The following is a 22384-nucleotide window of genomic DNA, read 5'->3' as shown; positions in this document are numbered from 1 at the left end:
ACAATTGGAATGATTTGCAGTTTTCACAAATTATTCAGAAGATGCTCTTCTGTTTGTTTCTTTCTTTGTTATTCTGTTATTAAAGCACTTTTATGCAAAAAAAAGATTTGATTATATAACTAGATCTGGATATGGAAGGATATATCCTTGTCCACCATTGTGCTGAACAACATTAAATAAAAGGTTCTGATAAAAGACCAAAACAGATAAACATTCAACAGCATGCTGTACATCCGCCATACAAGAAAAAGCACGTATTTAGATGCTTACATCAGCTCCATTTAGACGCAGGAGTCATAAACCTTCCCAGAGAGACATAGGGTTTAAGTTTTGCTTTGAAAAGCGATTATATAGTTACTGTTCTAATGAAAAGTGTTATATAGCAAAAGCCCAGTCGGCCCATTATGCCCACATCTGACACTTTCAGTCACAGCTTTAGATGAAATCAACTGAAGAGAAAAGAAGACATTAAATCTCTCCAGATCTCAGCAGAAGAGGATTAAACAACTCCACAAACAGCATTACCAGCTTCACTTATTACTAACCAGTTTGACTTTAATTCTGGCATTTGTCAACAAAGTGCATCATCAGTGAATAAATGAGGCATTTGAATGAATGAGGGATTTATATAACGCTTTCATATGTACTAGTACTACTGTACACCTAAAGCACTTTACAATCATATCAGGGGATCTCTCCTCAACCACCACCAGTGTGCAGCATCCTCACTTGGATGATTTATATTATATTACCGGGAAGCAGGCACAATTGGCACCTGTCCCTGCTTCCCAAATTAGGATAAGTCTATGGTGACAATGGGGTGATGTCATGATGATATTTCTTTGTTCTCTAACGTTGGTCGAATCATTGTACTGTTAATGTATTATGTCTAGTATGTTCATTGTATTTATTATATTTTGTATTCTATGTGGAACTTTTATGGCGGCCTTCTTGGCCAGGGCTCCTTCACAAAAGAGACTTGTTCTCAAAGGATTTCCCTGGTTAAATAAGGGTTAAATAAAAATAAATAAAATATTCAAGTTATAGCAATATCTTCAGTATTACTCAGAAGTCTAGTTTCATATATAATTCTTTTGAAGTGATGGTGCTTTCTGTAAGTGATAAATCCCGTTTAACATTTGTGCTGGCTACTGTATACTGGACACCAGGACACCATATAGATTTTATCAAAGAATTTGCTGATTTTCTATCAGAGTTAGTACTGGCTGCAGATAAAGTCCTAATTGTTGTTGATTTTAATATCCATGTAGATAATGAAAAAGACGCATTGGGATTAGCATTTACAGACATTCTAAACTCTATTGGAGTTAGACAACACGTATCAAGACCTACTCACTATAGTAATCATACTCTAGATCTAATATTTTCACATGGAATCAATGTTGAAATTCTGCAGCAGAGCGATGACATCTCAGATCATTATTTAATCTCATGTATACTTAAGGAAACTAGTTAAGGAAACATACACAATTTTGAGGCTTGAATTGAGGAACTGATAAGCCTGATAAATTTAAGGAAAAAGGGCTACCTATTTATTTTAGGAGAATTAGCTCAATTAGGTGGTTTTATTTAGAGACACCATTGTTTGTTCCCAGCATGCTTTGCACATGGCTGGAAATGGAGAGTAAATCTTGAAATTAAGTGTTATTTCATGTGTTTTTGAGTAAAGGGAAACATCTGTTAATGTTTAATGTTCAGTTATGTTTGACATTTGAAAGAGTTTCTATTATGTTAAAGTTTTGATCATTACCATTGTGCAGAAGAGTAGGGCTTATGTTAGGTTGTGAATATCTGCATTGATTAAAACTCTGAAGCATGCTGTTTTGTTCATTGAGCAATAACTCTGCTAATGATAATGAAGTAACAAGTTTGTTTATGTGCTGTGCTATAGCAGCATACAGTCTTTTAATAATACAATATAACTCCAGTCAAATATAAACAGGTAATTTCCATTCACTTGAATTCACACAATTTTGAGAGTAAAAAAATACTTAAAATAAAAAAGCATATTTCACTAAAAATATTAAATTCATCATGTCATAGAGCTAAATAAATTAGGGGATTTTACATGATTTATTCAGGTAGATTCCATGATAGAAATCAAGCCTTTACTCAAACATATTATGTGTAATATTGTTACCATCATTTTTTAAAGTAAATAACAGTAAAAAATAATACAAAATACAGTGTATGATTCAGGCATTACAGGTCAGAGGTCAGATTGGATCTGAACATTCAGAATATTTATCCAGTTCATCTGGTTGAAAATTTGCTGGTTTGACTTTGGATGAAGGATTGAATCACTCAGTAAAGTTACACAAACACATGTGTGTGTGATGATCACTGTGGGTTTGTGTCTGTTGATTCTGTTGAATGCGATTGTGTCTGTAGAGGCTCTTTATTCTCCATCAGCTGATCCAGAGAAGGTCAGACTAACATCTAACACCTGTAAGTAAAACACAGACAGTCAAACGTGTGCAACATTATTGCATTATCCACTTTAGAACAACTAAAAGTACAAAAAAAAAATACTTTGATGATTAATTGAAAGATTATAATATAATATAATATTTAAATTGTTAAAGCTGTTTTTAAACATTCAGATTTTGCTTCTAAGTCACCATGATTGATGACCCTTGACCCTTATCTATAACCCTGTATGACTGTCCTCTTTCTGTATCACTGGGTCAGGTTTATTTATGATGAAGAACTATAGTGATGAATATTAACAATTATATTTTATTGCAATTGACATTCTCTCAAAATACATAATTTAGGGATAAAAAAAACAATGATAAAAGCAAAATATTGAATTGTTTAAAATAAAAAGAAACTTGAAGATATTTAATTGTTGCTATAAACTATTATAAAATTAAATAAATGAATCAAACTCTTATTAACCTGTTAACCGTTGCCAGTGCGCCCGCGCACTGAAGCGTTATTTATTTATTTAATTCAAAATTACTATCAGATTTAATGTTATACCTTGACAAACTATACATAATTAAAAAGATATAATACTCAAGTTTCAGTATTTGACCACTATTGTATTCTGAGAAACTCATAGTGACAGTTATGTCTTAATTTGTGTCAGGAGTTATGAAATGAAAAAATGAGTCGATACCTTTAATATGAATTATGCGCGTCAGCCGTTTTCATTCATAAAAAACTCCGTGCTGTCGTCATGACAGCGATACACAAAACAACGTCCCTCAGGGCTTTAGCTCAAAAATGTGCAGATTTGGAGAAATATTGATAGATTCTCATAGATTTACATCAGATTTCTATAGACAGGAATAATATTTATTGAATTTATACCCAAATGCGTCGATGTAATCATTATGAGCGTTTGCATACTCTGTTAATGTGTTTTCAATTCATACCAATAGCCTGAGGGCGCCCTCGCCGCCCTGTGCACAGTATTAGAACATGAAGAAGAGCCATAATCATGTGACAATCCAGGAAGCCTCGAACACACACACAGCTAACAACAGATCGCGCTGTAACTATGGCTGTAACATGCAGATACAGACATTTTGAAGACAATAAACATGTTTGCTATGATATTTGAGTTACCTGTGTTTTTCAATCCATGCCAGGTATTTCCATAATAATAGATTATATTTATAATGTAATGCTAATCTATATAGAATCGTTGTGCAGAACACTATCCAATAGTATATTTTCTGTCTGATTTTTTATCTGAAGCCAAATTAGATCACAGAAAATTATTTAAAATACTCGATTTGCTTTATAAAGTAAGTTTATAAGCACAAACATGGTTTTAATCTCATAAATTGTCGTGTATTGATGGTGTGCTAAGCTAACATGCTAGCTAGCCCTAGGTGCACCTGCCACGTCTAGAAGTTATATTTTTATTATTTTTTTAATGCTTACTGAAATGTTTCTTTATTCAAGAAATGCATTAGATACAGTTTAAAATGTAAGGGTGAACTTTGAGAAAATAAATTAGTGACTGAAACCATATGAATAGCCTGTGAATAGCCAGTCGTTAGTAACTAAAATGCAGACAAAAGAAATGCATATTTACAGCCATAACCAGGCTGGAGAGGTGTGAATGTGTGCAGGGGGAGACTGAGACTGAATGGGGCTCGTTTGCACCACAAAACAATAAAGAAAATATACTGGATAGATGGTTAGAAGATGGCAATAAACATCAGTAGCATTTTAGCATCAAATCAAAATAGTCACATGACATGGTCTTGAAAAACATTTCACTAAATACAGAGTTTTGGACTTATTATCTTAAGATTTTAAACATAAAATGTTTAGACATGTGGCATTAGCTGTAGTGCATTTCTAGATTGCTCCAGTGCCAACTTAAATTTTATTTTCATGAGGATATTTCATAAAAAATAATTTCTAATAACTTTACAAAACTTTGAAGCTATTTATAACAATTTTTGTCATTATGACAATAATTAATTCTACATTTACAATAAACTACCAGGTGTCAGCTTTCAAATGAGATCATACTTGTGCTTTTAGTACAAAGGGTTCATGAACTGTATCTGTTTCAGTTTGGGTATGTCATTTCTTGGGATTTTTCAAAAGTGGGGTTGCAGCTTAACAGGTTAAACATGTTTATAGTGTGTAATTCACCATCACAAGGAAAGTAAACTAAGAAGAAACTAAATTCACTTTCAGTTAAAATATGAACAGTTTTAATCATCATTACTCACAGAAGCGTCTCCAGTTTATAATGTGGATCCTCCTTCAGATCAGAGAGCAGCTTCACATCTGAGTCTCCTAGTTTATTCCATGTCAGATCCAGTATTCTCAGGTGTGAGGGGTTTGATCTTAGAGCTGAAGTCAGAGCAGCACAACCTTCATCTGTAACACCACAATCATACAACCTGTAGAGAACAATGACACTCTTCAGTCTCTCAGTTTAAGAAACACTGATATAAATGATAATATATATATATGAATTTCTCCTCAACAGATTTATATATGAAAGAAGTTGTCACCTCTTCACGACATCCAATCATGTTTTTGACTATAACGTTATATCATGTTAAAATGAACTCAGAAGCATTTGGAAAGAATCCACTGAAGATTAAACATCATTTTCAGTGACTTGATGGTAAACTTTTTTTATATATTTTATTTTTTGTATATCATTGATTATTCACCACAGCAGAAAAACAGTCAACATTGAGACTTATATAAAATCTTACTTGAGTATTTCTAGTTTACAGTGAGGATTCTGCAGTAGATCAGAAAGCTGCTTGACTCCTGAATCTCCTACTATATTTCCAGTCAGATTCAGTTTTCTCAGGTGTGAGGGGTTTGATCTCAGAGCTGAAGTCAGAGCAGCACAACCTTCATCTGTAACACCACAAAATCTCAACCTGTAGAGAACAATGACACTCTTTAGTCTCTCAGTTCAGGAAACACTGATATAAATTATATTATATATATGAATTTATCCTTTCACAGTATTCTCATAAATTGAATGGCAGTGATGAGGGTGATGAGGAGGTGCAGTTGTGTGTGATTAGAACTCAGGTGAGGGAGTGCGCTGTGATTGGCTGGTGTGAGAGCCTGGCAGATCTGACACAATCATTATTTACCATGTGAACAGTGCAAAAATATACTCTAGTCATGCCAACCCGTCTCTACAGGCCACCCTGGTGGACATGGGTAGTGCAGTAACGGAAAGAAAAGGAGAAGTTGTTTTTTAGTCGATATATAGACATTTCAGAGCACACGTGAGCTGAAGCGCGTTGGAAACTAACACCAACTTGATCGAAATAAAAAGGGGAAACCCCCAATTTGGTGTTTTGTTTGTTGAGCAGTTGGAGCAGTGATTGATCGCACGGATTCCGTATTTCTCCCGAGTGCCAGAGATTTCTGTGTGGAACGATCATACATTCCACAGTGACGGTGATTGTTTGTTCAATGGAATCACTACATGTTATTTGAACTTATTACTAAAGCTCATGTTATTATTGAGGAGAATGTAATCAATACTTCTGACTCTGTGATAAAATAATATCAGAGGGGAGAATGAAGAGTCGTGAGTTCACGTGAGATGATCGCTGCATGAGCTTTCTAGTGCGGTGCAGCATGTACAGAGTGAGTGTCATTTTATTTCATTTTTTTTACTGTCAATGCTTATATTCACTCAAAGAAGGTTTTTGGCTAGCTGTGCACTGTTTGGAATATCAATGTTCATCCAAGTTTATTGATGATCTGTTGTAAGAGATGGGAATGAATATAGTAATGTTAATTGAAGAGTGTTAAGTGTGTTTATTTCTGTCTTACAAGTGTGTGAGTGGCTCATGAGAATGTGTCTTTATTCATGTTTCTGTTTTGTTCTTTATCCAGAAAGCATAAAAAGCCACTACCGCTGTTTATTTGGGGTATAAGTGCTCACATAAACAGTTTTGGGTATTCTGTTTTATTTCTGGGAACGTTACAATTATTTGCATAAAGCTGAAAAGGGAAAATTAACTCAAACTGAGTATTGTGAAAGAGAACTAAGTGAGGGGAAGATACTGAAGTGTGACTATTATCTTTTATTTTGGTTAGTTTCTTTGTACATTGTGATTCACACCGTATGGGGCAAACTCTATTTGAAAGTGTTCCCTTTTGTTCTTTTCTTGTTGTTACTCGCTGTATAAATTTTGTTTATATACCTGCCCACAAACCGAGACCCCATACATTAACCCCGCGTCTTTCTCATAAGTGGTTGGAAATAAAGAATCCTTTTTTTAGATGTTTATTTTGTTTGAGTTTTGTATAGTGAACACATTTTCGCGGCCACAACCATATGAGACATTTTATACAATCTTACCTCAGTATCTCCAGTTTACAGTAAGGATCCTGCAGTAGATCAGAAAGCTGCTTAACTCCAGAATCTCCAACTTTATTAAATGACAGATCCAGTTCTCTCAGCTGTGAGGGGTTTGATCTTAGAGCTGAAGTCAGAGCAGCACAACCTTCATCTGTAACACCACAATCATACAACCTGTAGAGAACAATGACACTCTTCTGTCTCTCAGTTCAGGAAACACTGATATAAATTATATGATATATGAATTTCTCCTCAACAGATTTATATATGAAAGAAGTTGTCACCTCTTCACAACATCTAATCATGTTTTTGACTTGTAAAACTATCAAAAGTAAAATGACCTCAGGAGCTTTGGAAAGAATCCACTGAAGATTAAACATCCTTTTCAGTTACTTGATGGTAAACTTTTTTGTATATGTTATTTTTGTATATCATTGATTATTCACCACAGGAGAGAAACAGATGACATTGAGACTTTTATAAAATCTTACTCGAGTTTCTCCAGTTTACAGTGAGGATCCTGCAGTAGATCAGAAATCTGCTTAACTCCAGAATCTCCTACTTTATTTCCAGTCAGACTCAGTTTTCTCAAGTGTGAGGGGTTTGATCTCAGAGCTAAAGTCAGAGCAGCACAACCTTCATCTGTAACACCACAATCCCACAACCTGTAGAGAACAATGACACACTTCAGTCTCTCAGTTCAGGAAACACTGATATAAATTATATTATATATATATAAATTTATCCTTTCACAGTATTCTCATAAATTGAAACTCTTAAATATGATCACGTTTTATCAATGTAATGATTGTTGTCAGAGTGACTTACTGAACTGATCTGGATTCTTTAACCACAGGCATCAGCTTCTGAAGAACTTCATCTGCTGTATTTTGTGCTCCAATAAACAGTTTTAGATTAAAAACATCCATCTTCTGCTCTGATGTCAGCAACACATAAACCAGAGCTGACCACTGTGAAGAGGAGAGTTTGGTTCCTCCTATTTTTCCAGATTTCAGATAATCTTGGATCTCCTGCATCAGAGAATCATCACCCAGTTCATTCAGACAGTGGAACAGATTGATGGATCTCTCTGAAGAGCGATTCTCCATGATCTTCTGTTTGATGTACTGAACTGTTCTCTCTTTGTTGTAGGAGCAGCTTCCAGTCTGTGTCAGTAGTTCTCGTAAGAGAGTTTGATTGGACTTCAATGAGAAACCCAGAAGGAAACGCAGAAAAAGGTCCAGATGTCCATTCTTACTCTGTAAAGCCTCATCCACAGCTCTCTGATGCAGCTTAGATAATGAATTATATTTCTTCTGGATTTTGGAAAAGAAACTTTGTTTGGTTTTGTCAAACACATTTCTGTTCTCATTTGTAAAGTGGATGTGTGCATATAGAGCTGCTAGATGTTCCTGGATGCTCAGATGAACGAAGCAGAAGACTTTCCCCTGATACAAGCCCAACTCCTCTCTGAAGATCTGAGTGCACAATCCTGAGAACACTGATGCTTCTGTCACATCAATGCCACACTCTCTCAGGTCTTCCTCATAGAAGATCAGGTTGCCTTTCACAAGCTGCTGGAAAGCCAGTTTCCCCAGTTTGAGAATCATGTCTTCATTTTTTACTCTCTTCTCATAGTCCTTCTCATGTTTGATGTTGGTCTGAATGATCAGGAAGTGTGTGTACATCTGAGTGAGAGTCTTGGGAATCTCTCCTCTCTCTGCTTCACTCAACATCTCCTCTAGAACAGTGGCTGAGATCCAGCAGAAGACTGGGATGTGGCACATGATGTGGAGGCTCCTCGAGGACTTCAGGTGTGTGATGACTGTATTGGCCAGACCCTGATCACTGATTATCTTCCTGAAGTATTCCTCCTTCTGTGGGTCATTGAAGCCTCGTACCTCTGTCACTCGATGGACAAACTCAGAGGGGACGAGATCCGCTGCTGCTGGTCTGGAGGTGATCCAAATGAGAGCAGAGGGAAGCAGATTCCCCTCAATGAGGTTCATCAGCAGCTCGTCCACTGAGGCTGATTCAGATATATTACACAGTTTCACTTCACTCTTAAAGTTCAGAGTCAGACGACACTCATCCAGACCATCAAAGATGAACAACACTTTATATTCATCACTGGATATTTCCATTTCTTTTGTTTCAGGGAAAAAGACATGAAGAAGATCTGAAAGACTGAGTGTTTTGTCCTTCATCAAGTTGAGCTCTCTGAAAGGAAGTGGAAATATGAGCTGGACGTCCAGATTCTCCTTCCCTTCAGCCCAGTCCACAATGAACTTCTGCACAGAGACTGTTTTTCCAATGCCAGCGACTCCCTTTGTCAGCACAGTTCTGATGGGTTTGTCTTGTCCAGGTAAAGATCTAAAGATGTCATTGCATTTGATTGGTGTGTCCTCTGTTGCTGCTCTCCTGGATTGTGTCTCAATCTGTCTCACCTCATGCTCATTATTGATCTCTCCACTTTCACTCTCTGTGATGTAGAGCTCTGTGTAGATCTCATTTACCCCTTTTCCACCAACAAGAACCGGGTGCTGGTTCAGAGCTAGAGCTATTGCCAGTTCGGAGTTGGTTCGACTGACGAGCTTACTAAGAACCGGTTTGCGTTTCCACCGGCCAGAGAGCCACAACAGAGCTATATCTTACGTCACTGCATACGTATCATGTTGCTCAGCAACGCGCGTGCGGCAGCGCCAAACACAAACACACCAGACTTGTTCGAGTCATGCATCGGCTTCTCGCAGAACGATCAGCACATGAAATCAAAGCACTGCGAAAGCGATCAAAAAGCACAAGGAGTCGTATGATCTCCAAACACTCCCGCAGCTCTGATCGGTCCACGCTGCTCCGATGCATCTCGAACAAGGCATCAACAATAATAGACGTTGCGTTACTATGGATGCTCATGGGTTTGCGAAAATAAATCGGCATCCAAACACGGCGAATCCAACGCGTTCGTGCAGCTCGCCGTAACTTACATAGACGGATATGATAATCGAGCTGCTATTAGCTCGACTAGCTGCTATTTAAAAATGGCGGTCACAAGTTTCTCTTCAGTCTTGTTGGCCACGGTAACCCCGCCCCCAGCCTCTGACGCAAGCGGTTCTTCCTTGGCTCCGTTCTAGACCCTGCAATGATTTGGTGCTACTTAAGAACCAGTTTTACTGGTTCGGAGCTGGTGCTTTGGCGGTGGAAAAACAAAGAACCGATTTGAAACTAGGCTCTGGCTCCGAACCAGCACCAGCTCTGCCTTGGTGGAAAAGGGGTAATTCAGGAGTGTTGGATTTCCCTGCTTTGCTGTTCCCTCGTACAGACACTGAAACTTCTTCAGCAGGTTTGATTTGAATTTGCTTTGGACCAGTTGAGAATCATGAAAGAATAAATTATTAGATTACAATAAATTAGTAAAAGTGATAGTAAAATATCTTTATGTCTAGACAGAAATGTTGTACCTCAGATTAGATGACATGTGTCTTCCCCTAAATGTTCCTCGAGTGTCCATAGACTGTTTACTAATTATGGACAAACACAGAGAGAACAGAGAAAATACAACAGAGTCGAGAAAATAGGGACAAGAATTCATGTATTATTCATATAGAGCCTCAATGCTCCTGTGAACACTTTAAGATAACTCTGTATTTTAGCACAAGTACATTTTGCAGCTGAATATTAGTATAAAAAATAAATAACTTTTAAAATGTTATTAGAAAGACTGTCACAAACTGCTCCGAGACATGAAAGTTAAGATCCAAACGCAGCTTTATTATGGGCAATCCAAAGGCGTAATCCAAAGTACAGGCAATGGGTCAAAACACAGGAAGGCAGTCCAAACAAACAAAACAGGCAGGGGTCAGAGGCAAGAGAGTAATCCACGGAACAGGCAAAAAAATCCAAAAACCAAGAAACAGGAAACCCGGGAAAAAGCTCAGAGATACAGTGTGACACTAAAACAAAACTTTGCAGTGAGTGAATGAGTGAACATGGAATAAATAGGCTGAAACTAACAAGGTAATGAGATACAGGTGAATGCAATCAGTGATGATGAGTCCGGGCAGTGAGTTCTAGGAAATGTAGTTTGTGAGTGGTACTTGATAGTCTGGTGTGGAGTGCTCTCTGGTGGCTCTCAAGGGCACTCCAGCTGGTGGCCGTTACATAGCCCCCCCTCAAAGGAGCGGCTTCCAGATGCTCTAAAAACAGACACCGGCTCAGGAACAGACACTGGCTCAGGAACAGGAACAGACGTGTCAGCGGCCATCTCTGCTGAGGGCTCAGTTTCAGGCGTGGCGGCGGCCATCTCTGCTGAGGGCTCAGGTTCAGGCATGTCAGCGGCCATCTCTGCTGAGGGCTCAGGTTCAGGCATGGCGGCAGACATTTTGTCTGGAGACACTGGTTCGGCGGATGTGATGTGAACAGTCTCTGGATCGGCGGACTTGACGTGAACAGTCTCTGGCTTGTCAGGACTGACGTGAAGCTCTGGCTCGGCAGGGCTGACATGAAGAGACTCAGGCTCGGCAGGGCTGATGTGAAACTTAGGCTCGGCAGGGCTGATGTGAAACTTAGGCTCGGCAGCGGCCATGGTGGGATGAGGCTCTGATGTGACTGCGCTGGTGAGCGGTGTTAGCACTGGATTTGTCAACACTAGAGTGGGCATGACGTGAAGTGGCTCAGGCTTAGAGGATACCGTGGGCTTGCAAGGCTCCTCATCCGTAAAGCCCATAGTAAATGAGCCACTCAGCAAAAGGGCAAGGTCAATATATTGAGCTAGAGTCCAGTGAGGGGTATTGTCAGGCATGAGGTGGTTAAGAAGGTCATTCAGTCCATGGTGAAAAATGTCCTTTAAAACAGCATCATTAAAGTCAACCCCATGGCTAAGCTCACAAAACTCTTTGATAAAATCCTCAATCGGACGGTTACCTTGGCGGAGATGTTTTCTGTCATGAACTGCTCCAAGACATGAAAGTTAAGATTCAAACGCAGCTTTATTATGGGCAATCCAAAGGCGTAATCCAAAGTACAGGCAATGGGTCAAAACACAGGTAGGCAGTCCACACAAACAAACAAACAAAACAGGCAGGAGTCCGAGGCGAGTGAGTAATCCAAACAGGCAAAAAATCCAAAAACCAAGAAACAGGAAACCAGGGAAAGTAGCAATGTGACACTAAAACAAAACTTCGCAGTGAGTGAACATGGAATAAATAGGCTGAAACTAACAAGGTAATGAGATACAGGTGAATGCAATCAGTGATGATGAGTCCGGCAGTGAGTTCTAGGAAATGTAGTTTGCGAGTGAAACTTGATAGTCTGGTCTGGAGTGCCCTCTGGTGGCTCTAAATGGCACTCCAGCTGGTGACCGTTACAAAGACGATGGTCAGAAACATTTAGGTTGAGTGTTTAAGTTGTAAAGGGGAATTAATAAAATGGTCAGAAAGGGCCCTGTCTGTATTTAATGTTTTAATCATTGTGAAGACACAAAAGAGATCGTTCTGACACTGAAAACAGTGGCAACGAACACTCATGAGTTCAACGCATGAGTTCAAAACACAGCATTCCAGCACCAATGAACACAAAACTAATGAAATTAATACTCTGGTATAGTCAACTGGCGATGTTTCTTGTGTATTAGGAACATCTGTGCTGTGAGATGTTTAAAAAAGTGGTGGTGACAATCAACTAAGTCTGTAACGATTCCTCGAATAAAGTCGAGTACTCGATTTTAAAAAATACACGATTGCAATTTACCCGTGTCGAGTAACCGTCAAAATACCGTAAGTGGTGCATATACAGACATGAATGCATGAACCGCAATATTACACCATTTCCTAAGGCTACATGATCTATTTAAAACAATTTACAATCATAAAATAGCAGAGTGCTATCATGAAATCGCAAATGCTGTGATATGCGCAAAAAATATATGCACTGTTTTTAGTTTTTTTACAGAGAAGCACAACGCTTTAATTATTTATATGTGTGCAGATTGTTAAAGTACCTCAGCTCCGTTCATAGTTAACGCTGCTCCACACATACCCAGTCTCCTCATGTGCTATTTGTTTAGGTTTCCGATAATGTAGGCTACATTTGGGAATGCAAAACCTCGGACGCGTTTCATATCACTGTCATCGTTTATATGCGCTTCAGTGTCTCGGGTTTCTCAAACTCCATCTCTGTGTGCTGTGAGATTTTGTGGCTTATAACATTCATCTGCACGCAGTTCGCGCGTTTCACAAGATTCGTAACGCAACTCATTTGTAAAACGCCAACACTGGAGAAAAATACATAAACTTCTTTCTGAAATGCGAATTGTTGTTCATCGCGATTTCAAAATAAAATTTTAACCCTTGCACTGAGTTTGCATGTTTTGCAATGCACAAGCTATTGTTAAAAAATAAATACAGCAGCTGTTGCATCTCTACCATACAGAAGAGACCAAATATTAAAGATTAAGTTGACATTTGAATTAAATTTTGTTTGGCCAATAAACAAGGATCTGATCATCCCTTAGTCTAACCAAGCCATTGGCACTCTCTGCATGCATTTTTTTTTTTTTTCGTAATGTACATAGCCTAAGTTATGTTTATATTAGTTTATATAATTTATTTTACATGGTGTACTTTAACAGCGTTGTTCAATAAAGCCCATATGATTACTTTGATACTTTATTTGAACAAATAATTATTGCTTGTTAGTATGTATTTAGGTAACACTTTACAATACGGTTCATTAGCATTAGTTAAGGATCTGATCATCCCTTAGTCTAACCAAGCCATTGGCGCTCTCTGCATGCATTTTTTTTTTTCGTAATGTACATAGCCTAAGTTATGTTTATATTAGTTTATATAATTTATTTTACATGGTGTACTTTAACAGCGTTGTTCAATAAAGCCCATATGATTACTTTGATACTTTATTTGAACAAATAATTATTGCTTGTTAGTATGTATTTAGGTAACACTTTACAATACGGTTCATTAGCATTAGTTATTGTAACCAACATGAGCTAACAATGAACAATACATTTGTAACTGTATTTATTCATCTTTGTTAATGTTAGTTTCATTGTTTGTTCATGTTAGTTCACAGTAATGTTAACAAATATAACATCTGATTTGATTTAAATGATGTATTAGTAAATGTTGAAATTAATATTAACTGAGATTAATAATGCTGTAGAAGTATTGTTCATTCTTAGTATGTTAACTAAGGTAGTTAACTAATGAACCATATTGTAAAGTGTTACCTATCTGTATTTTAAGTAATTTAAAAGGCTGTTGTTCACTTTTTATAAAAAAAATGTTATCCGATTACTCGATTAATCGATGGAATAATCAGTAGAATACTTGATTACTAAAATAATCGATAGCTACAGCCCTAATATCGACCCTGACAAAGACTGGTGGGCACATGTCCCAAATGTCCAACTCGCAAATTACACCTATGTTTGTTGCACTATATGCCAAAGTTTGCATGCATGTAACTCAAGAAGATCTATCTACCTATGAAATGTTGTACCTCAGATCAGTTGATGTGTGTTTTCCCTCAAATTTCATTAGCTCTGTCATAGATGCTCCACTCTTCATGGACACACAGCTGGACTCCGGTGAGTTTGATTTCTCCCTGTGGTTTTGACTTCAATAGAATAGAAACGAAAAAACAGAGATAAGAATTCTTAATTATATTACAGTGCATGAAGATAAACCTCACACAGAGAATCAATCCATCCATCTATCTTTTACAATTTTTGCTTTTTAATCTGTTGTTGTGTTTGTGTTTCCCAATAAGTGATATAGTTGTGTTTAGTTTGGTTGAGTTTGTCAGTATTGTTCTGGTCCAGATTATCAGTGTTTTGTGGGTCAGTAGATGTTAGTGAAACATCAGGACTGAAGCTCTGGATCAGCTGTGAGAGGAGACCTGATCCTGTGCTCGGCTCCTGCTATTGCAGCGCTTTATAATAGTGTGAGTCACTGAGTTATACATGCTCACATAATATCATCTCCTATTTCTGTATTTTGATAATAAGTGGATATTTGCCCAAAGATGCCATACATGCATTATTTGTGTGTGTCTGTGGTCTCTCTGTCTGTCTAAACAAAAATGTTGTACCTCAGATCAGTTGATGTGTGTTTTCCCTCAAATCTCATTGGTGCCATCATAGACGCGTCACTCTTCATGGACACACAGCTGGACTCCGGTGACATTGATCTTTCACCCTCACATTGACTTTAATTGAACAACAGAATAGAAATAACAGAGTTGTTCTTCACCAGAACCAATATGGTTGATTTTACATGAAAATAAATTCCACATGAGAACGTTGTCTTTTAACTTTTTTCCCGCCAACTTTTTGTTTTTAAAGTTACCACCCACCGCCAGCGATTTTGACCATTGTCACAACATAGCCCCAGAAAATATTTTTGTATGAATATCTAAACATGCAATATATCAAAAGAAAGAACAGACCCTCTCCCTTTAAACAACAACAAAAACTGTTTTATTCTAGCTTTCACGTTTTTTTTTTAATCAACACCTAAGTAGCATTAGACAGTTTTGATTTATATGCTGTTTAAAGGTGCAATGTGTGATATTTATGAGGATCTATGGACAGAAATGCAATATAAGATCCACAACTATGTTTTCAGTGGTGTATAAAGACCTTACTTAATGAACTGTTATGTTTTTATTACCTTAGAATGAGTCATTTATATCTATATAACCCCCTTTTATGAAGGTCGACATATTGTGACGTCATGTTTCTACCGTAGCCGACAGCGAACAGACAGCGCTACAGAGCGCGTTTCGTCACTAACTTGAATGAGAAGCAGCAGAAAAACACGCAGCAGAATTTCTCGAAAATGAATGACCACAGTTATTGTTTAGGACAAGAGCCTATACGGAGGGTAAATCTGCTTCAAGTGATGAAGCCAGAAAAATAAGGGAGAAACGAAACGTAACGTTAGGCAAAAATCACGGGTCAACATCGGTGTGGCTTTTCACCGATGGAAGGGTCTTATGAGGGAAAAAGGCTTTCAAAGCGACGCCGAAGTTGCCTGTTTTCTGCTGGAAAGGTAAGGTATTCCAACTTTAACAATGCAAATGAAAACTGTTGTTTCATAATGTTAGCTAGAAGCTAGCCATAGACACCGTGAGAAGTGACTTTTCCCTTGTCAGTGGTGTAAAATATCTAGTTAGATTGTTTCATGTAACTTAGTTCTTCTCCCTCGCTGTGTTATGGCTTTGCTATGTGGGGATAAATGTGCTGGGTATGTTCGTGAGACAATCAGCTGATTAGTACTATTGACCGTAAAACACTAACGTTAGCCTACAGCATAACAGCTCATATTAGCCAGCTAAACTTTTACTACCCTGATAGAAAAAATGTGTAGTTGGATAGTTTCATGTGCTTCTTCTCCCTCGCTGTGTTGTGGGTTTGCTATGTGGGGAGAAATGTGCTGGTTACGTTCGTGAGACAATCAGCTGATTAGTATTATTATATTCCATATTAAAACCCTTGATCCTCACCTGACTATGGCTTTGTAAAAACATGCTGTCTGAACGACGCCTCGGACATCGTAACGTTAGCTATTTCCCCTTACCAAGCTGCTTTGATGCTCTTATCCATAGCTCTTGTTATATCTTATACTAACTAGCATGGAAACAAGCTATGGTAAAGTAAGTGAATAAAAGACTAACACAATGATGAACAAGTAAAAATAACAATCGCAATAACATGTGGTTTTACTGAATAATTAAGTAAATATAATTTAATATAAAATATAATATAAAGAAACCCCATTGCTTGACTTGCTACTCTCTGCTGACTCAGACGACGACATCTTTTATCCTACGTCGACCACCGTAGCTTCTCCTTCGAGTTTGCAAATTAGGGATAAGCCGTGAGTGACTGGCTGTTTGCAATTCGCAAACCTCACCACTAGATGCCGCTAAAAATTACACACTGCACCTTTAATGTTGATGATCGTGTTATTTTACATAAGCATATGATTACATTTGAGATCGTTCGTTTTTGCACCTTTGTCGCATATACTTTTATCAGGAGATTTAATACTCTTTCAGAAGATGTGTAATAGCACCCACTACCGCATAACAGTGAAAACACGGAAAGCCGGAAAATTCAGTCAATGGCAGGTAAAGAGTTAAAGGAGACCTATAATGCAAAATTCACCTTTACATGGTGTTTGAACATAAATGTGTGTCAGCAGTGTGTGTACACACATAGGAGGACTTACCATTAGGTAAAAGTAAGCGACTGCTTTGAGCTCCCAAAAGTCAAAGACCCCCTAAAAATGCTTTTTACATACAAGATGCGTAATAATACTGTTATAACCTGTTTAAATGAGAGTATCGTAACTGCACCGGGGTGACAATTATGATATGGCAAGTCTAAGTCACATCACACCGCTCAGACAGTTCCATGTGTCATAGCTGTTTCGGGGTATAAAACAAGAATAAAAGCCATTATAACGTACATGAAAATGTAAATGTGTGCAATTATATAGGGCCCCATTCCTGTGTTTTACCTAAGTCCACCCCTGTGTACACAACCACCCTATAATGGTACAAATCTACCTCACTCCTCTTTTTTTGAATCTCCATAAATCATAATCTGTGTCTCAGAAAAGGCCATTTGCAGATGCTATTTTTCTCCCTTACTTTTTGTGACGTCAAAAAATGTCACTGAGGGCGGGGTTTGTCAGCATTAGTGGGCGGGGCCATTATAACGTACATGAAAATGTAGAAAGATTGGACACTGCTGTGCATCAGCAAGCATCATAACAGAGAAAGAATACTCAAGGATTATACAGGTAAATGTGTGCAATTATATAGGGCCCCATTCCTATATTTTACCTAAATCTGCCCTTGTGTACACAACCACCGTATAATGGTAAAAATCCACCCACTCCTCTTATTTGAATCTCCATAAATCATAATCTGTGCCTCAGAAAAGGCCATTTGCAGATGCTACTTTTTGTGACATCACAAAATGCCTAGGCCCCGCCCACTAATGCTGATAGACCCCGCCCTCAGTGACCTGAACACAGTCCGCCATTTTCTACGTGCTGGAGCAGCTGTAGTGATGAGAAAAATGCCCCAGTTCCCTACTAAGAAAGCCAGGTGTGATGTTGTTGGATGTAAGAGTGAGCATCAGACTCTTCATTTACTCCCGGCAACTGAGCCACTGAAGACTGAAGACACAGTGGATTCATTTTGTTCATGATGGGAATCTGCCCCTCAAGTTACCTAAAATCATTAATGCCTGCGCTAATCATATTACACCAGACTGCTTTGTGAACAAGGGTTAATACAAAGCAGTTTTTTATTTATTTTATTTTCAGGGCCTATGTGGTTCAATTCAATAAATGTATCTTGTTTTCCTCTATTAAAATAAATGCATAGAACAGACATCCCAACCTGCAAAAAGTCATTTCAGCTCAGATCAGTAGATGTGTGTTTTCCCTCAAATCTCATTGGCTCTATCATAGACTGGTCACTCTTCATGGACACACAGCTGGACTCCGGTGAGATTGATCTTTCACCCTCACATTGACTTTAACCCATTTAATCCCAAATTTTTCTCAGACACAAAAATATCCAAATCATGTGTCATTAGTATCCCTTTGAAACAATCAATCATCATTTTTTTAAATTTTCATGGAAAAGTATGTGAAAAAGTGTGTTTTATGATCGGTCACAATTGTGACCGGTGGGATACTGTGTTGTATCAACCATTGGACAGACTGAATATAGGTCTATTTGACCTGTGCGTGTGTTTGTGTGTTTGTTTGTGTGTGTGTGTGTGTGTTTGTGTTTGTGTGTGTGTGTGTGTGTGTGTGTGTGTGTGTGTGTGTGTGTGTGTTTGTGTGTGTTTTTGTGTTTTTGTGTGTGTGAGTGTGTGTGTGCGTGTGCATAAGAGTGTATAAAATCCTTATAAAATCCTTGAGGCCACGAGATACTATCTTGAGGCAACGAGAAACTATCTTGAGGCCACGGGATAGTGTCTGTAGGCCACGGGATAGTGTCTGGAGGCCACGGGATAGTGTCTGGAGGCCTCGGGATAGTGTCTGGAGGCCACGGGATATTGTCTGCAGGCCACGGGATAGTGTCTGGAGGCCACGGTATAGTGTCTGGACGCCACGGGATAGTGTCTGGAGGCCACGGGATAGTGTCTCGAGGCCACGGGATAGTGTCTTGAGGCCTCGGGATAGTGTCTGGAGGCCACGGTATAGTGTCTGGAGCCCACGGGATAGTGTCTGGAGGCCTCGGGATAGTGTCTGGAGGCCTCGGGATAGTGTCTCGAGGCCACGGGATAGTGTCTCGAGGCCACGGGATAGTGTCTCGAGGCCACGGGATAGTGTCTCGAGGCCACGGGATAGTGTCTGGAGGCCACGGGATAGTGTATCGAGGCCACGGGATAGTGTCTGGAGGCCTCGGGATAGTGTCTGGAGGCCACGGGATAGTGTCTGGAGGCCACGGGATAGTGTCTGGAGGCCACGGGATAGTGTCTGGAGGCCACGGGATAGTGTCTGGAGGCCACGGGATAGTGTATCGAAGCCACGGGATAGTATCTTGAGGCCACGGGATAGTGTCTGGAGGCCACGGGATGGTATCCTGAGGTCACGAGATGGTATCTCGAGGCCACGGGATACTATCTCGAGGCCACGGGATAGTGTCTCGAGGCCACGGGATAGTGTCTGGAGGCCACGGGATAGTGTCTCGAGGCCACGAGATAGTGTCTGGAGGCCACGGGATAGTGTCTGGAGGCCACGGGATAGTGTCTGCAGGCCACGGGATAGTGTCTGGAGGCCTCGGGATAGTGTCTGGAGGCCACGGGATAGTGTCTGGAGGCCACGGGATAGTGTCTTGAGGCCACGGGATAGTGTCTGGAGGCCACGGGATTGTGTCTGGAGGCCACGGGATAGTGTATCGAGGCCACGGGATAGTGTCTGGAGGCCTCGGGATAGTGTCTCGAGGCCACGGGATAGTGTCTCGAGGCCACGGGATAGTGTCTCGAGGCCACGGGATAGTGTCTGGAGGCCACTGGAGGCCACGGGATAGTGTCTGGAGGCCACGGGATAGTGTATCGAGGCCACGGGATAGTGTCTGGAGGCCACGGGATGGTATCCTGAGGTCACGAGATGGTATCTCGAGGCCACGGGATACTATCTCGAGGCCACGCGATAGTATCTCGAGGCCACGGGATAGTGTCTCGAGGCCACGGGATAGTGTCTCGAGGCCACGGGATAGTGTCTCGAGGCCACGGGATAGTGTCTGGAGGCCACGGGATAGTGTCTGGAGGCCTCGGGATAGTGTCTGGAAGCCACGGGATAGTGTCTGGAGGCCACGGGATAGTGTCTGCAGGCCACGGGATAGTGTCTGGAGGCCACGGGATAGTGTCTGGAGGCCACGGGATAGTGTCTGGAGGCCACGGGATAGTGTCTGGAGGCCTCGGGATAGTGTCTGGAGGCCACGGGATAGTGTCTCGAGGCCACGGGATAGTGTCTCGAGGCCACGGGATAGCGGGATAGTGTCTCGAGGTCACGGGATAGTGTCTGTGTGTAAAATTAGGTAGAAAGTTAGGTAGCAGCAGAAAGTAAGGTTGAACAGTTAGCCTTTGTGTATTAGCATGTAGATACAATGGGTTATCCCACCGGTCACTATTGTTGCCGTTGACATGTTTGTGAGTTCTATGACCACATTAAATAAAGTTGAGTAATTGCAAATGCATATATCAATACTAGACACCTTAAACATGATGTGTACCAAAAATCTATGTCCTATCTTTATGTTAACATACTTTAATAACCTTTTCTTTGGGAGCTTTCTTGCTGCCATCCTCTTCTCTTGGCGCAAACAGGAAGTAAACAGCTCTGGTCATGTGACAATTTACAGTAAACATGCGACACTGCACATATTTCATTGAGACCCTTTATTATTTCAATATCTGCTGGAAATGCATTGATAGATCATTCAGTAACATTTTTATAGCCTTAGAAATGAAACATTTTTTTACGGTCACTATTGTGACCGGTGGGATTAAATGGGTTAATAGAACAACAGAATAGAAATAATAGAGTTGTTCTCTACTAGAACCAATATGGTTGATTTTACATGAAAATAAATTCCACATGAGAACGTTGTCTTTTAACTCTTTCCCCGCTGGCATTTTTTTAAAAAGTTGCCAGCCACTGCCAGCGTTTTTGACCATTTGCACAAAATTGGCTGCTGCTGTCTTTTACTTTTGTTTTATGTTTGTTTATTTTATTATTAAAGTTTTGTGTTAAATGTTTGCCAGTTCCCGCCTCCTTCTTCCCATAACATTGAACATTGCTACAATGTGTATTTACATTATCAGTTATATCGCTTCTCCTGATTTGTGATTGCCGTAGGATCGGCATGAGCTGTAAAGGCCACGCCCTCTTCTGGAAAGGGGGCGTGGAGCAGAAGCTCATTTGCATTTAAAGACACATACACGAAAACTTGGTGTTTTTGCTCACACCCAAATAGGGGCAAATTGGACAAGCTATAATAAATGACCTACACTGTTAAAAATTTATTGTAATTTTACAGGAAATTCCTGGCAACTAATTGCAGTAAATTTACAGCAAGTAATATACAGGATTATTACTGTTTATAATTACAATAAAGTAATGTATTTATACAGCAGTGCTACTGTGATTATAGTAGCATTATTACAGTAAAATGCTGTAATTTATTTCAATTTACTGTATATTTACTGCAACTCAGTTGCCAGGAATTTCCTGTATTTTCACAGGACAGAATTTTATATTGTAATTCAATGTACTATATCCTGTTATTTGTAAATATCACAAAACAATGCTGTAATTATCCGTATTAGGCAATTAAAAACACAACAATGATTTCTTTTAAATCTTTTATTGAAAACTGTTTTCTTAGGAGGGTGTAAACCGGTGCGTTGAGCCCGTATCTCTTCTCTGCTTTGCAGCCTGTCTGGGAGTTGATTCCACAAAAAGTTCTGAAAACCGAGAGAGGAAAAAAAGTTTTAAGTTTTCATATCTGTTAAATAATGACAAATACTGTGTAAAAAACAAAAGTAACCTATTCCTACTTTGTCATAAAAGAAAATTACTTTGATGTATTTATTTAATATTAACAACATAACATTTAGAATTACATTGGCTTTTACATTGTTTTTTGTAAATATATAATGTCATTGTATGCATGCATGCACTGTATATCGAATGACGCTTTGGACAAAAGCATCTGCTAAATACCTTAACCACACTTCAAAATGTTTTATTTAATTAATTAATGAAAGTCGTAATGTTAAAGGGATAGTTCACACAAAAATGAAAATGCTGTCATTATTTACTCTTCCTCAAGTTGTTCCAAACCTGTATGACTTTCTCTCTTCTGCTTAACACAAAAGAAGATATTTTGAAGAAAGTCGGTAACCAAACGACTGATGGACCCCATTTACTTCCATAGTAGGACAAAAAAAAAAATACTATGGAAGTCAATGGGGACCAGCAACTG

General features: G+C 39.2%; 2 protein-coding genes across 8 annotated transcripts in view; both read right to left on the bottom strand.

Moving 5' to 3' along the window:
* Positions 1–905: 905 nt before the first annotated feature.
* Positions 906–10365, bottom strand: LOC311300255 (protein NLRC3-like). Its single transcript, XM_084424421.1, has 8 exons — positions 10306–10365; positions 10125–10203; positions 7673–9357; positions 7336–7509; positions 6845–7018; positions 5223–5396; positions 4725–4898; positions 906–2467 (listed from the first exon to the last, which is right to left on the bottom strand). The coding sequence occupies exons 1-8, from the start codon at positions 10353–10355 to the stop codon at positions 2461–2463; spliced, it is 2517 nt and encodes an 838-aa protein (XP_084280547.1). The 5' UTR covers positions 10356–10365; the 3' UTR covers positions 906–2460.
* Positions 10366–17617: 7252 nt separating this feature from the next.
* The window catches only part of LOC311300254 (NLR family CARD domain-containing protein 3-like), a 45119-nt gene continuing 40352 nt past the window's right edge, over positions 17618–22384 (bottom strand). For 5 of the 7 annotated variants that reach the window (XR_014629250.1, XR_014629251.1, XR_014629252.1 and 2 more), the window contains one exon: positions 21756–21863. The gene's annotated coding sequence lies outside the window, so the exon portion shown is untranslated. Of the gene's footprint in view, positions 18417–21755; positions 21864–22384 lie in introns of those variants that run through there. The other 2 variants (XR_014629249.1, XR_014629253.1) reach the window with 2 other exon arrangements.

Source organism: Rutilus rutilus (genome assembly GCF_951802725.1).
Source record: "Rutilus rutilus genome assembly, chromosome: 11".
NCBI classification, from domain to species: Eukaryota; Metazoa; Chordata; class Actinopteri; order Cypriniformes; family Leuciscidae; genus Rutilus; species Rutilus rutilus.
The sequence above is the reverse complement of the archived record's forward strand: the minus strand, read 5'-3'. Positions and strand labels throughout refer to the sequence as shown.